The following is a 22,940-nucleotide window of genomic DNA, read 5'->3' as shown; positions in this document are numbered from 1 at the left end:
TTTTCGGCATTAAGGGGATTTTTGTTAAATATTTGATCATTCAAAGGGTGAGACCGTTATTTGGACAAATTACAGAAATTGATTGGTAATATGATCAAAGCTCATAGGAGGTAAATGTAATTAATCCATACATTAGTGGGGGCCACCGACCTTTGGACCGGTGATTATGACTTATGCATGGAAAGCATTTTATAGGATAGGAAATATATTACGCCATTATTCGATCATCCTATTTCTTGATAAATGGATGGATGGCAGTGTGAAAACTCTTTATAAACTGGATGAAGTAACATATCCGATTTCTTGTATTTTAAAATATATACATACTATAACTCAATCTGGTTTAAGCTTCCAGTTCCTTCAAACTTCTACTAGGTTCCATCTTCTAATTAATTAGTATTATCTTGGCACATGGTTAACATGCATTACAGCAAATTCAATACGGATAAATTTATGATTTGACATCACCTGCCATTTTTACATTGAACTTTTTATTTCTTATTTTACCTTACTTGAGTAAGGTTTAAAAAATTATTATAAATACATTACTGGATAGGTTACAAATAGAGCTCAATCGAGTTCTCGAGTTTGATTTTTTTTTTTTTTGATAAATATCATCATTCTCTTACTTTTAAATGAATTCAGCAATAAAAAATTGAAAGTTATATTATCTATATCTATATGTATTGCAGAAGAGGTTTTTAGCAGAGATCCTCTCAATGGCTTCTAAACTTCTTATTCTTTTTTCTAGATTTTTGTATTTATTTTAATACATAAAAAATAGTGGGTTATAACTAACCCTATCACCAATCAAATTTAAAATTTAAAACATTCTCACTATCTATTTCATAAACCGTTTATACTTTGTTATTTATACTTTAAATCTTTTTTACCCCTTAATTAAAGACAAATGCTCATTCGTATGCTATTTTAATAAAATGTTACATTTTTAGAATTAAGAAATATTTATCCCCAAACTAACCCTATAATCACCCCTACAAATGAGTTTTGCAAATTACAATCACGTTTCACAAAAATCACAAATGTGCAACTAATGTAAAGTGCTATTAAATGTAAAGTTGAGGGGATAAAGCACGCTAAATGTAATGTTAAGGGATTTACTATATTTAACTCTAAAATAAACCCCAAGAATGGAAAAAGTAGTGGGTTATAGATTTTTGTCTAGATTTTTGCATTTATTTTAATACATAAAAAATATTGGCTTATAACCTACCCTATCACCAATCAAATTTAAAATATAAAACTTTCCCATAATCTACTTCATAAATCATTAAATATATTTATACTTTAAATCCTTTTTATACTTTTGTATTTATTTATATTTTAAATCTTTTTTACTCCTTAATTAAAGACAAATGTTCATTCACATGCTATTTTAATACAATTTTAATTCAGAAGCATACAACATGATCAAGAAACAGCAGAACCAATTAGATTTTGATCCCAAAAAAAATTAGGCCTAGATGCCACTGGCACGTTGACGTAACTTGCGATGCCAATTAGGGCTATTTAGCGTTTTTCTCTTTTGCAAGGGATTAGGGCACTGTAAAGATTATTTAAGCAAACTTTATCTCATCGGTGATTTGAGTATCAAGTTATTGAATATACTACAAATTCTATAATCATGCTCACATTTTCTCTACATTTCCCCTACGTTTTTCACTCAAATTAAGAGTCCTCCAATTTAAGAAATGTTTATCTCTTAGATAATCCTATAACCGCTCCTAAAAATCCTATAATCATGCTCACGTTTACTTTACATTTTCTCCCACTTTCCCACTCCAATTAAGAGCCCTCAAATTTAAAATTCCACTCCAATTAAAAGTCCTCCAAAACATAGCATCCCCATTCAACTTTCTTGTGTACTCATTCCAATTAAGAGAACTTTCTTGCGTTTTTCCCAAGAACTTATTATTTTCTTCCAGTTTTTTATGGTATTCATCTTAGCCCTTAACATAATTTCACCATGGAACATGCCCGCCTACAAGCATTTCAACGACAGCTAAATTTCAAACTTGCAAGATTGCAAAGGAAGAAATATTTGTTTAGAAAACGAAACGTGTACTGCAACAATTCCACACAGCAGTTCGAAAAGTTTCAGCAACTTTGCGTTAACGAAAGAGAAATCTCACTCAAATTCGACGGACAAAATCCCAACTATACCGATTTGAAGGTTATTTTTCAAAACAGTGTACATGCATTGTAATGACGTGGTCGACACTATTGTTAGGTGATTAATTTCATGTACCTTTAATTTCAACATATTTTTCTATATTGTATATAACATTTTATTTGTCAAACAGGTACAATGTTAACATACAAATAAAAAATTCCAGTAATAACATGCATCTTAATCTGCATAATAGACATGCACAATTCGTATTTGGTTGTGATATTTTTTTTCTTAGAGAATTACAAAGAAAAGTAGAATTTCTTAATATATATTTATTTTTATAATGCTATTTATAAACTATGTAAAAAAAAATACACTAATTTTGAATTTCGCACGTACTTAATTCTCAGGACAATGGTGATAGGTTGTTCAACCAATGAATCAATTCATACAAAGATCGTGCATTTTCATTTGTAGTATGCACTCCACAAAATTCAACATAATTAATTAAATCACCAATTTTGGCCTTCGTATTAAAAGTTGATTGGTGTGAAGAGTGTTCGCACCTTCATATAAGATTATCAAATCGAATGCATAATAGTTGTAAGTATTTCATTTTAACAATATTTAATTACATTCATTTTTATTCATACATCATTCATTTTCTAATATAAATTTTTATTATTTTTTAGGATTTATCTTTTGAAAAAAAGATAATTTTTGAATGATATACACATTCCATTATATTTCAAACTATTGTTAGACAGATATTGCATTTGAATTGTATTGGTGCAATTTTTTAACTTTTTTTAATTCACCTTTTTATTTTCATTTTTTCAATAATATCAGCACCGTGCGTAGTACGAATATTCACACTAGTATACACTATTCATACTCGAGTTTTAGTTTTCCTTGAACTCAAGTCAAATACCTTATTGAGTCAAGTTTGAGTCATTATCTAGTTTGAGTCAAGTTTTCAGGCCATACTGTTAGCAATTCAAGTTAGAGTACCTTGGCTCTCAGCGAAAAAAACAAAAGAGATATGTTTTGTAATCACCTCATTAAAGGATGTATTGTAAATTCAAAAGTACTGCACCAAAAAAAATATATGTTTTTTCCACTTCTACACCAAAAAGTTGGTCAGGCTTTGTTACAATAGCAATTTGTAGCAGTAACTAGAGACCAGAGTAATACTTTTAAAAACAAAACACAACAAAAAAAGTTTAAAAAAACCAAAGTAATTCTTTTATATCTCCTTGATAATAATAATAAAAAAGAACTATGTAAAATACACAATAAATCCAAAAATTAATGGATGAAAGGCTAATAGAGCCCAATTAGATACAAAAAGTTATTAAAAAGAAAAGAAAAGACTACTGCAATATACTGCTGGCTTCTCGATTCGATTCGAACCTTAAATATGCTTATCGGTTATTATCGTAACAAACTCCCAAAACTGAACCTTCCCAAAATTTGCCCCTTTATCTGCCGCACTACGCCTTGCTTTTATTTGGGTTAATTACACTTTATACCCTTTAATTTTGACCAATTCACAGTTGCGTTATTAAACTTCAGAGTGGGACACTGAACACCCTAAACTACAAAATCTGTCCCACTCAACTATATAAATATAATCCTTGATGAAATGTAGAAAACTAACAAATCAGTTGAGAGATTCTGTTGACTAATTATTACAACCAAAATAATCTAAATTTATTGAGGGCATAATTGTAGATTCACGAGACCAAAAAGGAAAAAGAATAGAAAAAAGCCTCTCAAATCTTCAAAAAAGGTAAGTTTTCTTCTTTTTCTTCATCCTTTATTCGTTTTCTTTTCGTCTTCTTTCTTCATTTTCTTTCTTTCAGACTTAAAAAGAAAGATCCAAACTCAATCTCCAATCTCCAAAATCTCATATTGAATGACGAATCCACTCAAAAAATCTAGCTATGCCATCTTATCAATTCAATTTCCAATCTCTAATAGGCTACGTAAAAGTTCTTATCTCCAAGAATTGAAGACAGAAGTAGCGTCTTGCCTACGACTATAGATTGGGACTTTAAAGGGAAGCTTTTTAGTTTTTAGTACAATTATTGAAGACTAATGTGCTCAATAGCTTCTTTTTTTTTTTTTTGTCAACACAGGAAATATCCTTTCGAACTAATCTTCCTGTACTTGTGCATCCACCTCCTAAGATACACAAGACGGTAGAGGGAATTGAACTCTCATCACACGGTGTTGGGATTAGGGGTGTTTCGCGAATCGAACCGCTCGCGAGCCGATCGCAAGCGGCTCGAATACGAGCTCGACTCGAGCTCGTCAATATCGAGTTCGAGTCGAGCTCGAGCCAATTAAGTCGATCTCGAGCTCGAGTTCAAAAACATTAAACTCGTTGGCTCGCGAGCTCAATTATATATTTATTTTTTATTTAATAGTAAAATTACATATATATCCCTAATATTTTATTATTTGTTAAAAAATTATTATTTTATTCATTTTTAAAAATAAATATTTATTTTTTATTTTTTTAAAAATAAAATAATAATAATTATTTTTTTATTTTTTAAACTCGAGCTCGAGCTCGAGCTTGATATTTTGAGCTCGTCGAGTTCGAGCTCGAGCTTCACAAAATTAACTCGAGCTCGGCTCGTTTAGCCAAAGCTCGGCTCGAGCTCGACTCGTTTGCACCCCTAGCTGGGACCTAACGAGACAATCCTATCACCAGCCCACAGACCCCGAGGAGCTCGATAGCTTCTTGAGATCCAAATTGATGGGATGAAAAACTGCCACCTCTAAGGTTTTGGAATAATATGAAGGCTCTAATTCACTTCACAAAGATCAAGAAGGTTTGACGGGGCAACAAAGAGCACTGGCTCAAAATGGCCGGAATTGCCAATTCCAGCCAGATTACTAGAATTGGTTAACAAAAAAAAAAAAAATCCATGGATTTCTGAAAGCTAAAACCAAGGAACCAAAGTGATTTTTATTCTCTAATCATTAGACTTTATTCAGCCATGGAGAAATCTGCATTTGCATTATATTGTTAGATATATTGATTGAAGCTATTGACCATGGTGGTAGATCTGGATTTGGAGAAAAGGAAGAAAAGGAAAGGCAAAAAGAGGAGAAGGAAGAACAAGAAAGAAACAGAAAAAATTCCTTAATTTCAAAAATTGTAAAAAATTTGTAAGGGAATATTCTTTGAAATTTCTAAGTTTACATTTATATCCCCAATAATTTGATTTTTTTTTTTAAAAGTTGCAATAAGAGGTTAACGGAATATGCCATTTAGGGCAGCTTGATTTAGGAGTTTTGGTACTTGAAATTACAATAATTTCAATACTGCACGTTTGGTCCAGTGCAATGAGAATTAAAATATTAGAATCATACCATAAAATTTGGTCATTCATGATTCCCGATCAAATTGGGAGAAATTGACCAAAACTCTCGTTAGTGGGCCTTCTAGGAATTATTCTATTTCCCTTTCCAATTCCAAAGCAAGAACCAAGCGCCCCTTATAGTTTTCAAGGGGGTTAAATGTCTCATTTTGAAGTTTAAGGATATAAACGGAAGTCGGGCCTAAATTAAAGGGTGCAAAGCAGAATTAATGTCTTTTATTATCTCTGTTTACTCATCCCCTATAAATGAACTCGTAAGAGAAAAACTTGCAGGAAAAAAACTTGTCAAAAAAACTCGTTTTGCTAAACTGGGCATTTATTCTCCTAGGTTATCAGACGTGCTCCTATTTCTGCCTTCTTCCGATTCAAGCTGGTATGATTCTACCCTGTTCTTTTCTTGGTCTATACTCTATTACGCTGCATTTGCCCAGGGTTCCCTTTTTGTCCGCAATTTCGTGTGAAGTTGCGAGTTAATTGTGGAATAGATTTATGGGGTTTTCTTTTCCTAGTTGATTTTTGCCTAATTCATGTATTCGATGATAGGGTGCATTTTTAGCTGCTGATTTCCTGATTACTTTCGCTTTCTGTGGGTCCCTGTTTGTAATTTCGTCATTGTTGTGTTTAGGGGAGGTTGGAAGCCTTAAATGTAATGGCGCGATGACTGCATGATGTGTTTTATTTGGTTCTAGGGTGAAAGCTAATGTCTTGTGTATGTGTGGGTGGTTGGCGGAGGCAAAGATTTGTCCTTTTCGGTGGTTTTCCATTTTTGGCGTCTAATTCAATTGGATACGATAGTTTGCTACTGGGTTTTTGAATTTCTTATGCTTAATTGATTCAGGTTTGAGGGGTTGAATCATTGAAAGAATTCTGATTGTGATTGAGCTGATCAGTGTAAAATGGATGCATGTGTGGATTTCGTACAATCCCTTGTAACTGACATGGTTCTGAATATCTTCGAGCGTTTGGATGACCCAGCAGATTTAGTCCGTGCTAGTGTTGTGTCTCGTCATTGGCAAGATTTTGGTGAGCTATAATTTCTGAGATTTCCATATTGCTGTTCTGGCTTTCCGTTAAAAAATTGTTTGCTTGCCGACTCCATTTAGATATGATACTGCATGTGGTTGAATTAGTTTCGCTGTTGTTGCATGAATTGACTGATTTATTATTCCAATTTGGGAGAGGCTTGAGAATAAATGGTGATAAATTTGTTACAAACTTATAGTATGTCTTTATCTTGTTATTTTCCAAGTTTACTTGTTCCTTGTGCCAAGTTAGGGTTCCCAGACTCTCATCATGCTTAGACCCAATATTACATAGTCTGTTAGCATGCTTTTTGTTAGACAACTTACCCCGCATAAAGAAATCGAGTAATTGTTTTTGTTTGGTTTTTACATTATAATTGTTTTCCTTGTTCTCTTTGGGACTTATGCTCATAATTTCTGCTGCAGTTTTAAGATGTAGCAGGTTAGGCATTCTAGAAGGGGGAAGGGGTTGCTCAGTGTCCTTCATGAGGCAATCATGTTTGGACAAAGTAGCTACAGAAAAGGAAGAGAAAATTTTAACCTAAAGCATAATCTGTTACTGCATTCCTAATACTGCATTACAAGTCTGGTAGTATTTTCTTGAATTTATGATTGAAACTTCATGCTCAGTGGTGAGATAAAAATTTTTCCAAAAGTTTCTTATTGTGTTGTAGATGCATAAATGTTGCTCATTCTCCACATTGATTGGGTGCACTAGTCAGTGTGTTGTTTAATCAGATGGGTCTGGTTTATAAGGTCCTTTTAAGTCTTTGGTTAAGGAAATAAAGCAAATAAGGTCAAGCCTTGTATTAGAGTTACTAGATAATTTCTGAAGAAGCAAATTTATAGAACAGATAAATTTGATGCACACTGTTGACTTAGTTTCTTATTGTGATAGTAACGTCTAATTTACTACCTATTCTCTGTTACATATCTTTAAGAAAGCAAGCAGATATACTTGGCTTTTCAACAGATATATGGTAGCATGGTATAAGAATCCAAGTGTACTTGCCTATATAATTTTTTTTTTTTGTCTATTCTGTGAACAACAATCTTGAAATCCAGAAAACAAGTTGTTTTGTTGCGTGGAAATATTGAAGTTTATTCAGAAGCATTTCGGCTACTTAATATGACTAAATCTTGTCAACGGCTCTTCCAAGAAAATTTGATTTTGCCTTCTTACTCAATTTATTTTGGAAGGGTCATTGTTACATAAGCACGAAGCCAATGGGTAAAATTTTTTGCAGAATTATTTTTTATTGCAGGAGTTATTGCTGTTGGAGAGACAAGTTTAAAAGAACCTTTTTTTTTGGGGTTTGGGGGGGGGGGCTGGCTGAAGAAGGAACAGGAAAATTTTGGTACTAATATCATATAGCTGGTGTGAGATCTTTGTAAAGTTGCTTTTTCACTTTTGTCTTGTATCTGCATATGATGTTGTGATTGATATGACGGTTGTTGAAGTCATCAATCAACATATTCTTGCACCTATTATTCTGAGCTACTGGTTGCCAAGTGCTGTGGTAATAGTACGTGAAGGAACATCCCCTTTTTAAGCAAGCATGATATGTAAACTTGCATATGCATTCATTGGTGAAACCTTTGTTGCTGAGTTGGTGAAGCCCATAGTGGTATGACTGGATAATAATCTACAGGGAAAAGGTTTGTCATTTGCAGATGTTGCTTAACTTTAAATGTATAATATCTGAAGCACGAAGTATGAAGCAATAAAGATGAAAATTGTTTTGATAACAAATCTATAACTTTAAGGGTGTAATTGAACTGTATTTCTCATGTCAAGAGATTTAAATCTCCATATAGATTTGCATTGTATTCCATCCAACAAATAGGAGGCTAAATTTAGGACTTGAATTTATTGGGTATCTGCTCTTCTGATATTTTCAACTTAAAAATGCAATACCATAGCCTGAAATCTCATGTTATCTTGGTTTTTCTCAAACCTGTATATCAGTATGTTGAAAATGATGAATGAAAAGAATAGATGATTAGTTATCACTTGACGTACATATGCATTTTTTGATCTCTACGTGATTCTTCAAGTATTTATTGTTCATATTTGGTGGAATTACATTGGACCTGTATATTATATAGGTGGATCAATTCTTGATTTAATAAGCACATTTATTTACAAGATGATTCTAGATTTATAAAATCTTTCATTAAAACTTTTCACAGGGAATATCTCTTTCTTGTTTTAGAATCAATTTTTCTGGTCACTATCTTGTAAATTTAAACCACTTAGCGGTGGCTTTCAAAATAAGAAAAGGTTATGCAGTGTGGTGGAACCCTCCATATATCACGTTCCATGGTCTGAAAAGAGAAGATGGAGAATTAACTGGAATAGGAAAATCATGTCAAGCCTTCTGACAATTTTATTATCTTCTGCAGTAATTGCCACTGGGCTATCTAAGCAGCTGTGTGTGGAATTTTATCCTCAATTAGCAAATGTTGAACATGTAACTGAATCCAATTCACGAACAATTACACTGAACCATGCTGGAGCTAGCAATTCCTTGGAATGGGATATCCTGGAGAGAGATCATAAGGTTTACGCTTCTCTGTCTCAAGTTCTTACGAAACTGATATCGTCACCTGTTGAGTGCATAGCAGAGGCATTTAGTGCTTCCAGCACAGATAATTATCCAGATGAAAGCATTGTGAATACACTAGATCCAAGAGACAGGTTTGCATTGAGAGCTTCGTACTGGTCAAGTAAAGGGCATAAAGATCCTTCTGTGCCTGAGACACTGATCTACAAACTAAAAGCTGATTTTTGTGTTATTACTGAGATTGACATACAACCATTTGAAGGTAAGTTCGATATTCTGCCTATCTAACGCGCTTTTCGTTTATTTCCTTGTGGCCCTTTTGGGGAGGGAAAGGGGAAGTGGAGAACGCTATCTGTTCTAGCTCCTATTCCTTCTATTTTCCTGAGTAAATTTTTGAAGAAAATGAAAGAGAATCCATAAAGTAGGCATTCCTCTAATGTTGTTGTGTTATTTGTTCCAGCCTTTTTTCAGCCAGGCGACCCAATATATTCTGCCAAATCGGTTAGGTTTCGAATGGGACATCCCAAATCACCAACAGACATAGAGGATGATCTTTCATACTTGCCATTGCAACAGCCCGCCGATGACAAGTTCATATGGACGTACACTTCAGAGGAGTTTGCAATGACTCAGGTACTCAATTGCATTTTTTTTGTTTTCAGTTTGATGGTCCTTTTGCACCCTATGTTTGTGTTCCCTTATTCCTTTCTTTCCTTTTTCATTTTTAATTTAGATGTGGGAAATTTACTTGGCTTGATGTTGATTTACTTTTGAGTGATGGCATGAGCAAGTTGTCAGGGTTACTGAGCTGAAATAACATCTTACATGCAGGAAAACCGGTTGCAGCATTTCAAGTTTTCACAGCCTGCTCTTTGCATTGGTGGATTTTTGCAGATCGAGCTGTTGGGGAGGGTTCAACAACAAGAAATGGATGGATTACTCTACATATGGTTAGTCTTTTTGCCTTTTAATTGATAAATGCTGTGATACTCGTGGTGACACGCCAGCTGATCATGTCCTCCTATTCAGTGTTTCTCATGTTAAAGTTTTGGGGCGGCCCTTGTCTCCTGCATTTCATGTCGAGATCCTTGAACCATCAGGGAAATTTTTGCTAAAGTATTGCCCTCATGCTCTTCAACACACGTTACAAAGTAAAGAGCCTGAGCTTGCACCAATGCCGATAATAGCAACAGAAGATGTGTTTTGGGGACGTGTGGGCCTGTTGCAGTATTTGGTGGGCGGTAACCAAGAAGCCGATGGCCCCTTTGATTCGGATGACGAGGAGAATGAAATGGATCAATTCGTTCTCTGATTCATGGATGGTTTTCTATTTCCTCTTGTTTTCTTTCTTAATAAATCCTTGTTACCATATCTGTGTAGTTTTTTTCTCTTTTAGAGTTCTCAAACAACCTCTGCTTTAGAGGCGGAGAGTTGATCTTTGTAGTGCTTCTTGTGGTGGTTTTATCTCCACAAGTGATATAACCCTTGTATATGTGATCTTATATGTGATGTATGCAAAAGTTCAAACCCTTTTCATGTTACCAGTACTTCTGGCAACAAAGGCAAAGATGGAGGTTGGGGTTTGTTTTTTTTCTTTGTTTTGGGGGAGGGGGGGGGGGGTTTTGTTTTGGTGTTGTGGTGGGGACTAGCTTTCGACAAAGGCTAAGATGGAGCTGGATATCAAATCAATCACTCTGATCAGTAAGTCAATTGAACACGAGATGGACCAGACCTTTCAGAACTAGTACAGGCCATCTTAAAGGCCTCCATTCTATCAAAGCAGTATATATATGTTCATGGCCCTCAATAGCACGGGAATTCGGAGAATTTTCTGCAGCTAGTAACTATTTTGGCCCATTAATTGCTTTTTCTGTTAAACGTATAACTTCGGGTGACCAGCTTAAAAGGAAAAAGACAAAAAGATCGGAGGCTCTGGGCTTTGCCTTATGGGTAGAATGAGGGTCTGAGCTGGTAACCTGGATCATGGAATTAAATGATTCAGGATTGACTGAAAAAATATATTGTTGGTCATGGCTGGCGGCTGTTTGGGAACGATGCTGGATGTAGTATTAAATTAAATTAAATTAGTTCTCTTCGATCTGTTTAACAACTTGCATCAAACTAGCATTTGAATATCTTTGCACGCCTTGTCTGTCTGGACAGTCATTTTGTTGTCTGAAAATGACGCTATTTTTTGTAATTATATTTTTTATTATTTTTTATCTCATATATACGTCAAATAGTTATAATAATTTTTTTATAAAAAAATTCTAAAAAATACAATCCAAACACAACCTTAATTTTCTAGTCATTTAAGAATCCCATCATTTTTCACATCCACGTTCAGTCCCATGAATATGGTCCCATCAGATTCTGGTCAGCAGTACCAGGTGCGATGTCCTTGTACGTATATATCCGTTATCTACACCCGACGAGTGAACTCGAACTACTGGTAACCCAGGTCCCATCTCCCTCCGACCCTCTTCCTCCTCCTAATCGATCCTCGCTCCTCTTGACGAAGGAAGGGCTTCCTAACTGACACCAACGCCACCGCCATCGCCATCGCCATCGCCATCGCCCGCGTCCCCGATAAGCATCAGGTTTACTAGACTGTGTAACCTTTTGGGCTGAGGAATTTAATATTGTTCTTATTACGGTTTCTTGGTTTCTTGAGAACGATCAGGTCAATCATTACCTTCTCTTTAATCTTTTCTTGTCGCTTTTTCTATCCTTTTCTTTTCTTTTTTGGTTTTTTAACTTTTGCATTTCACATCACTACACACGGATCTCTGCAAGCTTTCAACTTGATTTCTTACTTTGATTCGTATGTATTGCTTGTGTATTTTAGGGCAGTAAAACCATGAGTTCTGCAAATGACAATGAGGACTGCCTTGGCTGGGCAGCAAGAGATCCTTCTGGGTATCTGTCTCCTTACAAATTCAGCCGCAGGTTTGTCTACCTCATCATTTTCTTCTTGTGGAAAGGAAGATCTAATTGAGTGTGCATTTGCATGTGTATGCCGTCTAGCCAACTTTCTTGTCAGCCCAAGGGGAGAGTTTTTGTGCCCTTTTTAGTATTACCTTTGCTCGTCAGGATTGGCGGAAAAGCTGGTAAAAGTTGGTTAACAGTTGTACCATCTGCAGCACATTGCTCATTTCACAGATATATGTATATGACTCATGGTTTCTAAGAGGAATCAGAAACATGCTTAGGTAACTACTGATGGACTGTAAAGGGAATTCAGAAATTCCATGGAGTAATCATTACATCTGATTTCCTGGATTTGTATTATCTATTTGGAGCTTACTGTTTGAAATATTCCATAAGAAAAATCTACAACCTGGTTGCAATCAGGGACTCATGTTAGTTTGTATTCCACCTTACACCAACTTGTTGGTTGTCCTAGGCTCATTGCTACAGCAATTCCAATTGTGCATTACTTCTCTCCTTGGCTTTCAGTGAAGTAATGTGGAGTTGAATTTAAGAGAGATGTATTTATTAGGAGAACCACAGGTGGTTTAGCTTAATAGGCTTTTAATTGTGTCCAGACATTTGTTTTGTTGTACATTCCTTTGGCTAATGAATCATGGCCACGAGCTTCTCTCTCTCTCTTTAAAGAAAGATATTTCTGATACTTTGTACTTCGAAATTATTCAAACTCTTTGGTTAAAACCCTGACAACTCAACAGGGCCATTGGGAGTGAAGATGTTTCACTAGATATCACACACTGTGGAATTTGTTATGCTGATGTTGCCTGGACCAGGAACAAAGGGGGACATTCTAAGTATCCTCTGGTGCCTGGGTAGGTACTAGATCACACAAAAGACATAATTGTTTCATTAGTGTTTTATATTTTGCCCCTTTTGAAAAGTTTATGAATCTCTCTCATGGCTAGACACGAGATCACTGGGGTCGTAAGACAAGTTGGCTTCCGCGTTAAGCACTTCAAAGTTGGAGACCATGTTGGAGTTGGAACTTATGTTAATTCTTGCAGAGAGTGTGAGTATTGCAATGATGGATTGGAAGTTCACTGCTCGAAGGGGCCAGTCCTCACTTTTGATGGGATAGATGTGGACGGTACAGTGACCAAAGGAGGATATTCTAGTTACATAGTAGTCCATGAAAGGTGAGTGTTTACTGCTGCTAAAGATTTTTGACATTTCAGAAAGCAGAGGGGGAACTAGGCTCTTTAATACTAATATTCTTTTCTTACTCAACAGGTACTGCTTTAGAGTACCTGATAATTACCCACTGGAACTGGCAGCACCTTTGCTATGTGCAGGGATAACTGTCTACACACCAATGATACGGCACAACATGAACCAACCTGGAAAAACTTTGGGTGTTATTGGGCTAGGTGGCCTAGGACACTTGGCAGTGAAATTTGGAAAGGCTTTTGGATTGAAAGTCACAGTGTTCAGTACAAGTTTATCCAAGAAAGAAGAGGCAGTGAGTCGCCTGGGAGCAGACAATTTTGTTGTCTCATCTGATGAACAGCAGATGAGTGTAAGCAACCATCAGCTTGTCAACTGTAGTCCCTTGCTTGCATTTTAGCAGAGTAACCAACTCTTTTTGGGTTGAATTGATTTTAGCTAAAGCAAGAAAGTGTTGATTCCTTACCAATTTTGACTGCTTATCTTGTGCAGGCACTAGCGAATTCATTGGACTTCATTATTGATACTGCTGCTGGAGATATTCCATTTGATCCATACCTTTCACTGTTGAAGACTGCTGGAGTTCTTGTTCTGGTTGGCTTCCCAAGTGAAGTAAAATTCAGCCCGGTAACCCTAATCCTGGGTACAGTCTTAACCATTTACATCTATACGTTGTCGTGGCACTGTTGTCGTAGAACCTGCATTGTAGCTTATAAACTATGTGGCTTCTTGCAGGTATGAAAACTGTATCTGGGAGTGTAACTGGTGGAACGAAACAGACGCAGGAAATGTTGAATTTCTGTGCTTTGCACAAGATCTACCCAGAGATTGAAGTAGTTCCAATTCAATATTCAAATGAGGCTCTTGAGAGGATGATAAAGAAGGATGTTAAATATCGTTTCGTTATTGATATTGCCAACTCCCTCAAGTAAGATGCGTCAGATTCTGTTATTGCAATGAGTGGGATTCGTTAAGCTTGAAAATTGAAGTTGCATATGGTAGCAGATGCAGGGTTCAAACCTAGCATTATATCCTATGGAGTAGGGACTATATATCTCCTCTAGCATGGTCTTGACGTAGGTCCAGGCCAGAGCAGAATACTCTTCCGTGGCAATCGTTTCGCACAATGATTGTCCACTGCAATTTCACGAGTTGTAAATCGTTGACAGAACTTCAAACCAATTTCATACTACTGTATTTCTCTTCTTCTGGCATTGTCTAACATTCTACTTTTCGTTGCTTACATGCTACTTTTCGTTGATGTAATGTGATGTATATGAGATAAAAAAATATATGATGATGCAAACAAATAAATTTTTGCAAATAATCAACAGTCTAACAAGCCCCCTATATAGTAATTTTTTGCAAATATCTTAACTCATGGTTTTTTGATCATTGTAAATTTTAAGGATCCCAATTTTAACAAAAGCTCCACTAGATTATTGTAATATGTTATGAATGATGAGATTGACCTTACACATTATGGATCATCAGGCCAAGTTTTACTGTAATATTCTGGTTCATCTCATCCTTGGTCAAAAAGGAAGATGTAACGGATGACGCTGCTGGTGAAGTTGAACGAAGATTATGAAGCAACTAATAGACGTTTCCAGGAATCCGACAACCCCTCTTCCTTCTCCGATTCAGTGCTCACTCCTATTAAAGGCATTCCTAATTAGGACCAAACAACACTCCTTGTCTTTGGCGCTCACCCTTTTGAGTAGGGAAATTATTATTGCTCCTCTTACTTCGTTTTCTTGACTTCTCCTTTTGATTCTTACATGTCTCTTTAGCATTTCAAGGTTTATAAACAATGACATTTGCAAGTGATCATGAGGACTGCCTCGGCTGTGCAGCAAGAGACACCTTCTGGGGTCCTGTCTCCTTGCAAATTCAGCCGCAGGTTTGTCCGCCACGTTAGTTTTCTCTTCTGCAAAAGAAGTTCGAGTGGAGTGTGAATTCGCATGCCTATCCCGTCTAGAGTTAATTGTGTTGTCGGCCCAAAAGTAGAGTTTTGTGTATTTTTTTCTTTTTCACTTCCGTTGTCATTTATATTGCAGGAAAAGTTGGATTGTATTTGTACCATCTGCATTCTGCAGCCCATCGTTCATCCTTATGGATACACTTCCCCCTTAATGGTTTGCAAGGGGAATCAGAAACAAGAATAAACATAGTTCTTCAATGAATACTGATTGATTGCAAGAAAAATCAAACGGAGTAAATGAATTCCTCTGATTCCCTAGTCTAATTCATATCATCTGGAATAATCTGTTTGAAATATTGCATGGAAAAAACTGCAGGCTGCTAGCAATCAGGACCTGCTGTTAGTTTCTATTTCACCTACAGCAATCTAATTTTCGTCCCAGGCTGGTTTGCTAGTGATAGCATTTACTTCGAAGTTTCTTGGTCTCCAGGATTTGAAACTCTCTACAGGGCCATTGGGAGCGAAGATGTTTCACTGGATATCGCGTACTGTGGAGTTTGTTATGCTGATGTTGTCTGGACCCGGAACAAAACAGGATATGCTAGGTATCCTGTGGAATTGATCACGCAACAGATTAGCCTTTTTTATTAGATAATTTTTCTATTTTGTCCCCTTTTACAAGTTGCAGTATTAATCATTCCCAAGGCCAGGCACGAGATCACTGGGATCGCAAGACAGGTTGGCTCCCACGTTAAACGCTTCAAAAGTTGGAGTTGGAACTTACGTTAATTCTTGCAGAAAGTGAGAGGAATGTGAGGATGGATTGGAGGTTCTGTGGTCCAGGGGAGCAGTCTTAACTTTTGATGGAATAGATGCCGATGGTACAGTGACCAAAGGAGGATGTTCGAGTTACATAGTTGTCCACGAAAGGCAAGTAAATACTGCTGCTAAAGATTTTTATAAATTTGGAAAAGCAGAGAGGGTGAAGTAGGCAGTTTGATACTACATTCTGTACAACTCTGCAGGAACTGCTTCAGATTACCTGATACATACCCGCTAGAATTGGCGGCACCTTTGCTTTGATCTGGGATAGCTGTCTATTCACCAATGATGCGACACAACCTGGAAAATCTTTAGGCGTTATTTGGCTAGGTGGTCTAGCACAAGCATATCCAAGAAAGAAATCTTCTTGGAGCGGACAATTTTGCTTTCTTGGAGATTATTTTACCTTAGGATGAAGTTACAGATTATGAATTTATTACCCCGTTTTGTTTTTGCATCTTTAAATAACTGAAACACGACAGTCCCAATGAATCATAAGCGAGTGTTATTAATTCTTCTCATGTTTATCATAGTTTCCTCTACCTGTAATGTAACATAATTATTATTTCCTGCAGAGTTGAGCGCATCTGATGTTTTGGTTTTGCACTATTTGGCTTCATGTTTTTAAGTTCATATCTTACCTTGGCACCTAAATGGTGCAGCAGATTCAAGCTGGTTTGTACAGGGCAATATGATGAATGTAGGATACCATTTCATACTCGGCTGACTACAGCAAAAGAAATTTACTCATCCCATTTTTTGCAAGTAATAACTTGATGCATTTATTTTACATCCAATCTTCAAATTAACAAGATGTAAGGGTACTTCAGGTCAGATGTTCATGGCAAGATGATTGTAGAATACCATTGCATACTTGAATAACGAGTGAATATAGCAGACTGTTCTTTTACCAGTAACCCGCATATATCTTTCCTGATCAATAACATCTTTGCATTAAAAACATAACTCAGTTCTATCCCACAAACAAATTCCCATCACAGGCATGTATGATGCAGGAAACAGAATTTCTTTTCACGAACTAGGCGAAAATAGGATTCTCCTGCACGGGATGACTCTAGTTGCAATACTCTAACCAGCCAGACATGAAGAGATATCAAAGACATTCAAATACAGATTCTGTAAACAGTGTCATTGGAGTGTTAACGTTCTTAGAAGAATTGACTGTTTTAACACGAATTGTGATCAAGTTCCATAAAAGGATAAATCAGAAAACTTAGATGTGGAAAGTTACTCTAATAAAGCAACAGCCAATGTGATTTTCATGTAAAACATCATTATTAGAGATTCATATGGCAAAATGAAAGGTGATTATAGTGCAGCTTCTAACCAAGGGGAAGGACTAACGTCAATCATACAGCCACAAGTTTTTAACTCTCAGATATGAATAATAATTATTTAACTGAGACAGACACCGGCTGACAATCAGTCCAACTTCAAGGCGTCTTGGCCTTCTGCGGTGAAGGAAGCAACTGCAAAACAGAAATAGAATATCTCACTATCTCAAAAACTTGGCAAATGTACAAGACAGATGACATCAGGAAACTGAATAGCTAAACCTCATGCATGTTTCAATGCCAGAATCTCATACTAAACACTCCCAACACTTAGAAAGAAAGCACATACCATATGAAAAGGATGAAAATGCTCTAAATATTTTGGAAGAAATGAATTTACTACACTAAAGACATGAAACATTAATTAAATTTTGGTTCGGACAAAAGATGCTCTTACACAAGAGAAAGGAAGTTGCAAGAGGATGGAAAAGCCCGTTTCTGGATTTATGTAGAAGCATTCTAAGAATACCTTCTTAGTTTCAATTGAACTTGGCTACTCATCACAATTGGGACAATTAAGTTTCCACTGGCATGCGTTACTCTTTCATGCTAGGAAATTCAAAGGCAATCAACGCACATATATTAATAAGAACTGATAAACATCAAGTACCTGATAACAAGAAATCAGAGAGGTAACAAAGCCAAAGGCTCCTGTTACACGGGGAGTAACTTTCTTCGGTGCAAGTTGAAGCAATCCAACTGCAACAACTATGTCCATTCCTGCTTTAATCAAGGCTAGAGACCTTTCATTTGACTTCTGTAGTTTGACACGGTATTGCTCATTCTGCAAAACAAACGGGCCAAACACCAAAAAAGGAAATTGGTTCCCAAGAAAAAGTTAAGGTAAGACATCCAAGCAGATGCTTCCAGAAAAGATGAACCTTATATTTATCGGTATTCTTAAGTTCCTTCTCCAATTTTTTCATTGATGCTGAAAGCCTCCCGAGCTCCCCTAGCTGAACTTGCAGAACACCAAAACATGTATAGCAACTATCAACTGTTAGCTGAAAAGCAGAATAATGGGAGAAATAATAATTAACAAAATATGAATGCAACAGAATCAACAGACCTCAACCAAGGTGGTACAGATTGAAGAGCCCATCCAACAGAAGAGAGAGATCCTGCCAATCAGCTCAGTACGCTCTTTGTTCTTATTTAAAAAGAATTTAAGTTACGTTAGATATTTCCAGTGAAATTTCATGTCACACTTGAATATTAAAGACCATATACAAAATGTTCATTCCATACCTTATAGATGCCTGTCCTACCAAGCCATACGATTTGATCAAGGAATAAGAACGTTGACAACAATGCATTTTTAGACTGCAAAATACAGTATCAAAAAGATTTAAACAAAAAAAAACACACACACACGCACACACACAAAAAAAAACAACAACTATGATGAAATGCAAAATTTCATGAAACCATGATTGAGAAGTGAACTTCATACCTTTCCCAACAAAATGAGTGAAAGTGGACTGCCTGGAGCATTTGGGCTAATAAGACCATGCAAATCATTGATAAACTGTAAAATACAGGACAGAAAAATGTCAAGAAATGCAAAAGAACACAAATATTTCCACTATTACCATCATCGAAACATAATAGGAGTGTACAAAACAAAATTATAAGAAGTTCACAACAAGGCTCAATAAAAGCAATGGGATAAGAAACAGGTCACAGCATAAAGCACATATTTATAAGCCATAAGAGATATTTATAATCCATCTTGACCTTAAATAGACGGAAAACTTTCCGAGCCAAGCTGGTTGATTTGTCAACATTCTGGGCAGTGCCAGGCTCTCCATTACTCAAGAATTTTGAACCATATTGAATTGCCCTGCATATTTTGTCCCTGGCTTCTGATTTGTTCAAATATAACACTGCAAGAGCAAGTTCAGCTCTGGCTACATCTAATGTGCTCATACTTGTTGGAATTTACTGGAAATCCAAGAAAGAGATGCATCAATGAGGATCCTAAAACCAATAACTGGTAGCAATGTAAGACAAAACTGAAAATTCAACACTGCTCAATGGTAAAATCATGACAACAATATACCAATTAGTAAGGGCAACATTGCACATTTTAGTATTCCTTTGCAAGACTCACATCAAGATACATGATATTCAACAGTCTACATCCTTTTTCATCTCCCTACATTTCTATCTTCCATTTTAACAGCAGACAACATGACTTGTCAACCATGTGGGTTTTAAACGATCGAGAACCTATCTTGGAAACCCATAATTTTCCCCAACAGCAAAGTACACAAAAATAACTACTCGAAAGATGAAGACAAAATTTTATATCTGATTATTAACAGCCAAAGGTGGACCAAGAAACTTCTATCAGGAAGCCAAGGGGACAATTCAGGAATACTTTCTATGACTTCAGAAATGGTCGGTTTATACTCTCTCAAAGACTAAATTACACAGGGATGTTTGTGAACCATCTTTAGAATTTCTTTCACCTTCTGAAGATCATATAGATACAATTAATGAGCAAAAGCAATGGTTTTTCATGAAGTAATTCAACTAAAAGCACCAAGATTAAACTTTGTCGAAAGTACAGTCAAGCCAAAATAACAAACAACATAAGAGAAGTCTGTCTCTTTAGTAAGCAATATCACAAGTATGTTTGACTAACTAGAAACCTAACAGAAGCTCAAATGCCCTAGAATCTAGGTGAACTACAAGTATGATATTCGTCTTCTATGTCCTATATTTGCAGACACACATGATGAGACGTCGATTTTTATCGACTCAGGCTAATGATAAAAATCTATCAGGCAAGAAAGATGCAACAAATCTTTTCTCACACCACATCAAAAGACATCCAATAAATAAACAATAGCAGCAAACATGCTATTGTATACGCTAAAGAATCTCAGAAAAGGAAATCACCAGCTACCTTAATAAATTCAAACAAAGATAAATCCTTCACTTAGCTCAATCACCCTTTAACTTCAGTTAAGTTGACTTCAAGACCCCAAACCAACTTTGCTGTTAGCACAAATTCTTTCTCCTTCAATTCATCTTCCAACAACCCTCCACCCCAAAAATTAAGACAGTATTCATAAGCACCAAGAAAACAAATAAAAAGCAAAATTCCAACAAATCCAACAAAATAATTTATTTAAAAAAAGAAATCATAATCGAACAAAAACCCATCAAAGCGTCCACGAATTCTCAACTGATGACAAGAAAACGAAGTCGACCCGTTCCCCAAAAATCAAAACAGATGCTGTTCACATAGAAAAAATTCAAACTTTTCCGATTTACCTGAAGCAGGTACCAAAATTATAGCCAGGCCAAAAAATACAAGCCCTTCACCAATTTCACAGATAAACTACCGCGTGCGTGTGTGCAAAGGACAGAGCATGAAGAGGTAGGAGAGGATTATTAATAGTACTAGTCGTGTTACAATTACCAGGAAATGTGCCCAAGTCTTCTTGTCTTGAGAATCACAATTTTTCCTCCTTCCGCTGTAATATGTCCTAATGACAAAAGTGAGGCTCTTTTTCCCTTGGGTGAATCAGCCTCGATGATAGATAGGGAAGAGGGTTTGTGTGACCCAAAAAATCTTACCACCAAAAACTGAAGAAAACAAAATGGAATTTAAGTAATTTGACCCCAAAAAAAATAGTTGTCCATATTTTTCCCTCTCATCATTTCCCTATTATTATCTTCTCATATTTAATATTTATCAAAAAAAATTATTGTGGTTCAATTGGCAAACATATAGTCCCTGTGTTAGGAGCTCTCAGATTCAGGGTGCAGATCATGTGTTTACCAGATAGATCAAACAATGTCATTAATTAATGTGACTCTATTAGTGGTAAACAATTTACCATGACCTTACAGTCATTAAATCATCTTTCCTAAATTTTTTATCATCCAAAAAAGAGACATGAAAAAGAAAATTGATAATTGTCCAGTGATTAAATCGTCTCTCGCAAATTTCTGAATTTTTTATCATCCACAAAAAGAGATATGAAAGGAAAAATTAAAAATTGTCGATGATATATTGATATGTTACTCTTAGGACATTCTTGTAAAACATCCCACGTTCATTTGGTACATGGATACTAAATACCTTTCTTTAATTTATTTTTGATCAGATACATTGTACCAAATGGTAAGAAAATGAAAAGGATAATGCTAATAGTAGTTTAATGAGTACATGCATGCATGGAACCACAAAGGTTGACTCCGCTAAACGCGATTAAATTCGGAGTTCGAAGCAATCGGAGATGAGAAGCGTTAGAAGGGGTGAAAAATTAAACAAAAAAAAGAGTAATTAAAAGGATTATATATATTATTATCATTTGATGTATGACATATAATTTGAATTTGAAAGTTAAATTATATATATATATATATGTATATATATATGCATTCAACAATCCAAATGTAAAGTGTATATACTATAATTATTATAAGATTTACTCTAAAACAATGTAGATGCGTGCAGGGATGTGGTGTGGCCTGTGCTGGGACGGAAAGGCGGCGGCTTATTGGATTGGGCTCCAGTCGCCATCCAACTCATGGATTTTGTTTCGTGGGCCCACTTTTTTTACGCGGTAGTTTAATTTTAGTTAAATAACATATAATCCCCCACATTTATATGTTATCTCACTTTCCCCTGTAATTTTGTTTATTCCACTTCAACACTTCTTAAACCTGGATTATTATACTTCAACCCTTGTTCACAATTATTACATTTCAAACCTTGATAAATTAAAATACATAATTGATCGTAACATTTTTTTTCTCTTAATAACTATTCTAGTTGAAAAATGTTTTAAATAATGAGAAAATAAATTAAATAATTTGTTTAAAAGATAATAATTGATAACCTATTGCAACACAAGAATTCTTTTTAATTAATCACTTAATTTTTATATGACATTATGTTGCTTAAATTTTGAAGGCACAATAATGCGCACAGCTAATGATCAATCCATTGCTCATCATAAAAAAAAATATTAAATAAAAAAAGACAAGAAGATTAAGTACATAAAAAAAAAATTATTCCTTCCATGCAAAGGAGAAAAACATGCTAGTATTTCATAGCGTAAAAAATGAAGAAGCAAAAACAAGAAAATGTTAGCTAATGCAAAAACTATATAATGGCATGGGCATATTCATCTAAATTTTTACAAATTAAAGAAATGGCAGTTGCCTTTATGAACAAAATATAGGCAGCAAAGTGAGTCAAGCGTATAAATATAGGGGAATTAAGTGTAATTTTCCATTTTATATGTTGCACATAGTAAAACACAGTAACTTTGCGGTTTTGAAGTCTTCTGTTCCATATACAATTGTTTTGTCTTTTTTCACCAAAAAAAAAAAAATTTTGTTTTGTCTTTGTTCGTCTTAAAACTTAACGCGGATCAAAAAAAGATAAGCATGTACGGCAAGTGCAAAGTTTTGAACCCACCTCGGGATCGAAAAGGGCAAAAAAAATTGACAATGAACCAAAGTCAACTTTTGTGTTGTCCTACCCTCGAAGAGGAAAATGAAAATCTTCATCGTCTAGCCCGATGTCTCAAAAATCATC

At 35.6% G+C, this 22,940-nt stretch overlaps 3 protein-coding genes across 8 annotated transcripts; 2 read left to right on the top strand and 1 right to left on the bottom strand.

Moving 5' to 3' along the window:
* Positions 1 to 5,764: 5,764 nt before the first annotated feature.
* LOC113728001 (F-box protein At4g00755-like) lies at positions 5,765 to 10,659 on the top strand. The gene is made up of 6 exons (XM_027252454.2): positions 5,765 to 5,902; positions 6,368 to 6,552; positions 8,958 to 9,380; positions 9,579 to 9,751; positions 9,950 to 10,068; positions 10,148 to 10,659. The coding sequence occupies exons 2-6, from the start codon at positions 6,426 to 6,428 to the stop codon at positions 10,428 to 10,430; spliced, it is 1,125 nt and encodes a 374-aa protein (XP_027108255.1). The 5' UTR covers positions 5,765 to 5,902; positions 6,368 to 6,425; the 3' UTR covers positions 10,431 to 10,659.
* A 902-nt stretch (positions 10,660 to 11,561) lies between these two features.
* On the top strand, positions 11,562 to 14,479 carry LOC113728000 (probable cinnamyl alcohol dehydrogenase 1). Of its 3 annotated transcripts, none has more exons than XM_072076481.1 (7): positions 11,562 to 11,718; positions 11,967 to 12,067; positions 12,808 to 12,921; positions 13,015 to 13,245; positions 13,340 to 13,625; positions 13,766 to 13,916; positions 14,009 to 14,479. In XM_072076481.1, exons 2-7 carry the CDS (start codon positions 11,979 to 11,981, stop codon positions 14,203 to 14,205), a joined length of 1,068 nt encoding a protein of 355 aa, XP_071932582.1. In that variant the 5' UTR covers positions 11,562 to 11,718; positions 11,967 to 11,978; the 3' UTR covers positions 14,206 to 14,479. The 3 variants fall into 3 exon arrangements, with proteins under 3 accessions (XP_071932582.1, XP_071932583.1, XP_027108254.1); XM_072076482.1 differs by having other exon boundaries at positions 11,562 to 11,801; positions 13,766 to 13,900; XM_027252453.2 differs by having other exon boundaries at positions 11,562 to 11,801.
* Positions 14,480 to 17,258: 2,779 nt separating this feature from the next.
* Positions 17,259 to 21,166, bottom strand: LOC113727999 (peroxisomal membrane protein 11D-like). Of its 4 annotated transcripts, none has more exons than XM_027252449.2 (8): positions 20,808 to 21,166; positions 19,112 to 19,318; positions 18,828 to 18,902; positions 18,623 to 18,697; positions 18,444 to 18,524; positions 18,256 to 18,330; positions 17,985 to 18,158; positions 17,259 to 17,509 (listed from the first exon to the last, which is right to left on the bottom strand). In XM_027252449.2, the coding sequence occupies exons 2-8, from the start codon at positions 19,301 to 19,303 to the stop codon at positions 17,474 to 17,476; spliced, it is 708 nt and encodes a 235-aa protein (XP_027108250.1). In that variant the 5' UTR covers positions 19,304 to 19,318; positions 20,808 to 21,166; the 3' UTR covers positions 17,259 to 17,473. The 4 variants fall into 4 exon arrangements, with proteins under 4 accessions (XP_027108250.1, XP_071932581.1, XP_027108251.1 ...); XM_072076480.1 differs by having other exon boundaries at positions 19,112 to 19,354; positions 20,808 to 21,028; XM_027252450.2 differs by lacking the exon at positions 20,808 to 21,166 and adding an exon at positions 20,660 to 20,801.
* Positions 21,167 to 22,940: the final 1,774 nt, after the last annotated feature.

The sequence above is a fragment of the Coffea arabica genome, chromosome 2c (genome assembly GCF_036785885.1).
Source record: "Coffea arabica cultivar ET-39 chromosome 2c, Coffea Arabica ET-39 HiFi, whole genome shotgun sequence".
Lineage (NCBI taxonomy): Eukaryota > Viridiplantae > Streptophyta > Magnoliopsida > Gentianales > Rubiaceae > Coffea > Coffea arabica.
Note: the sequence above shows the minus strand (reverse complement) of the source record. Positions and strands in the feature narration are given on the sequence as shown.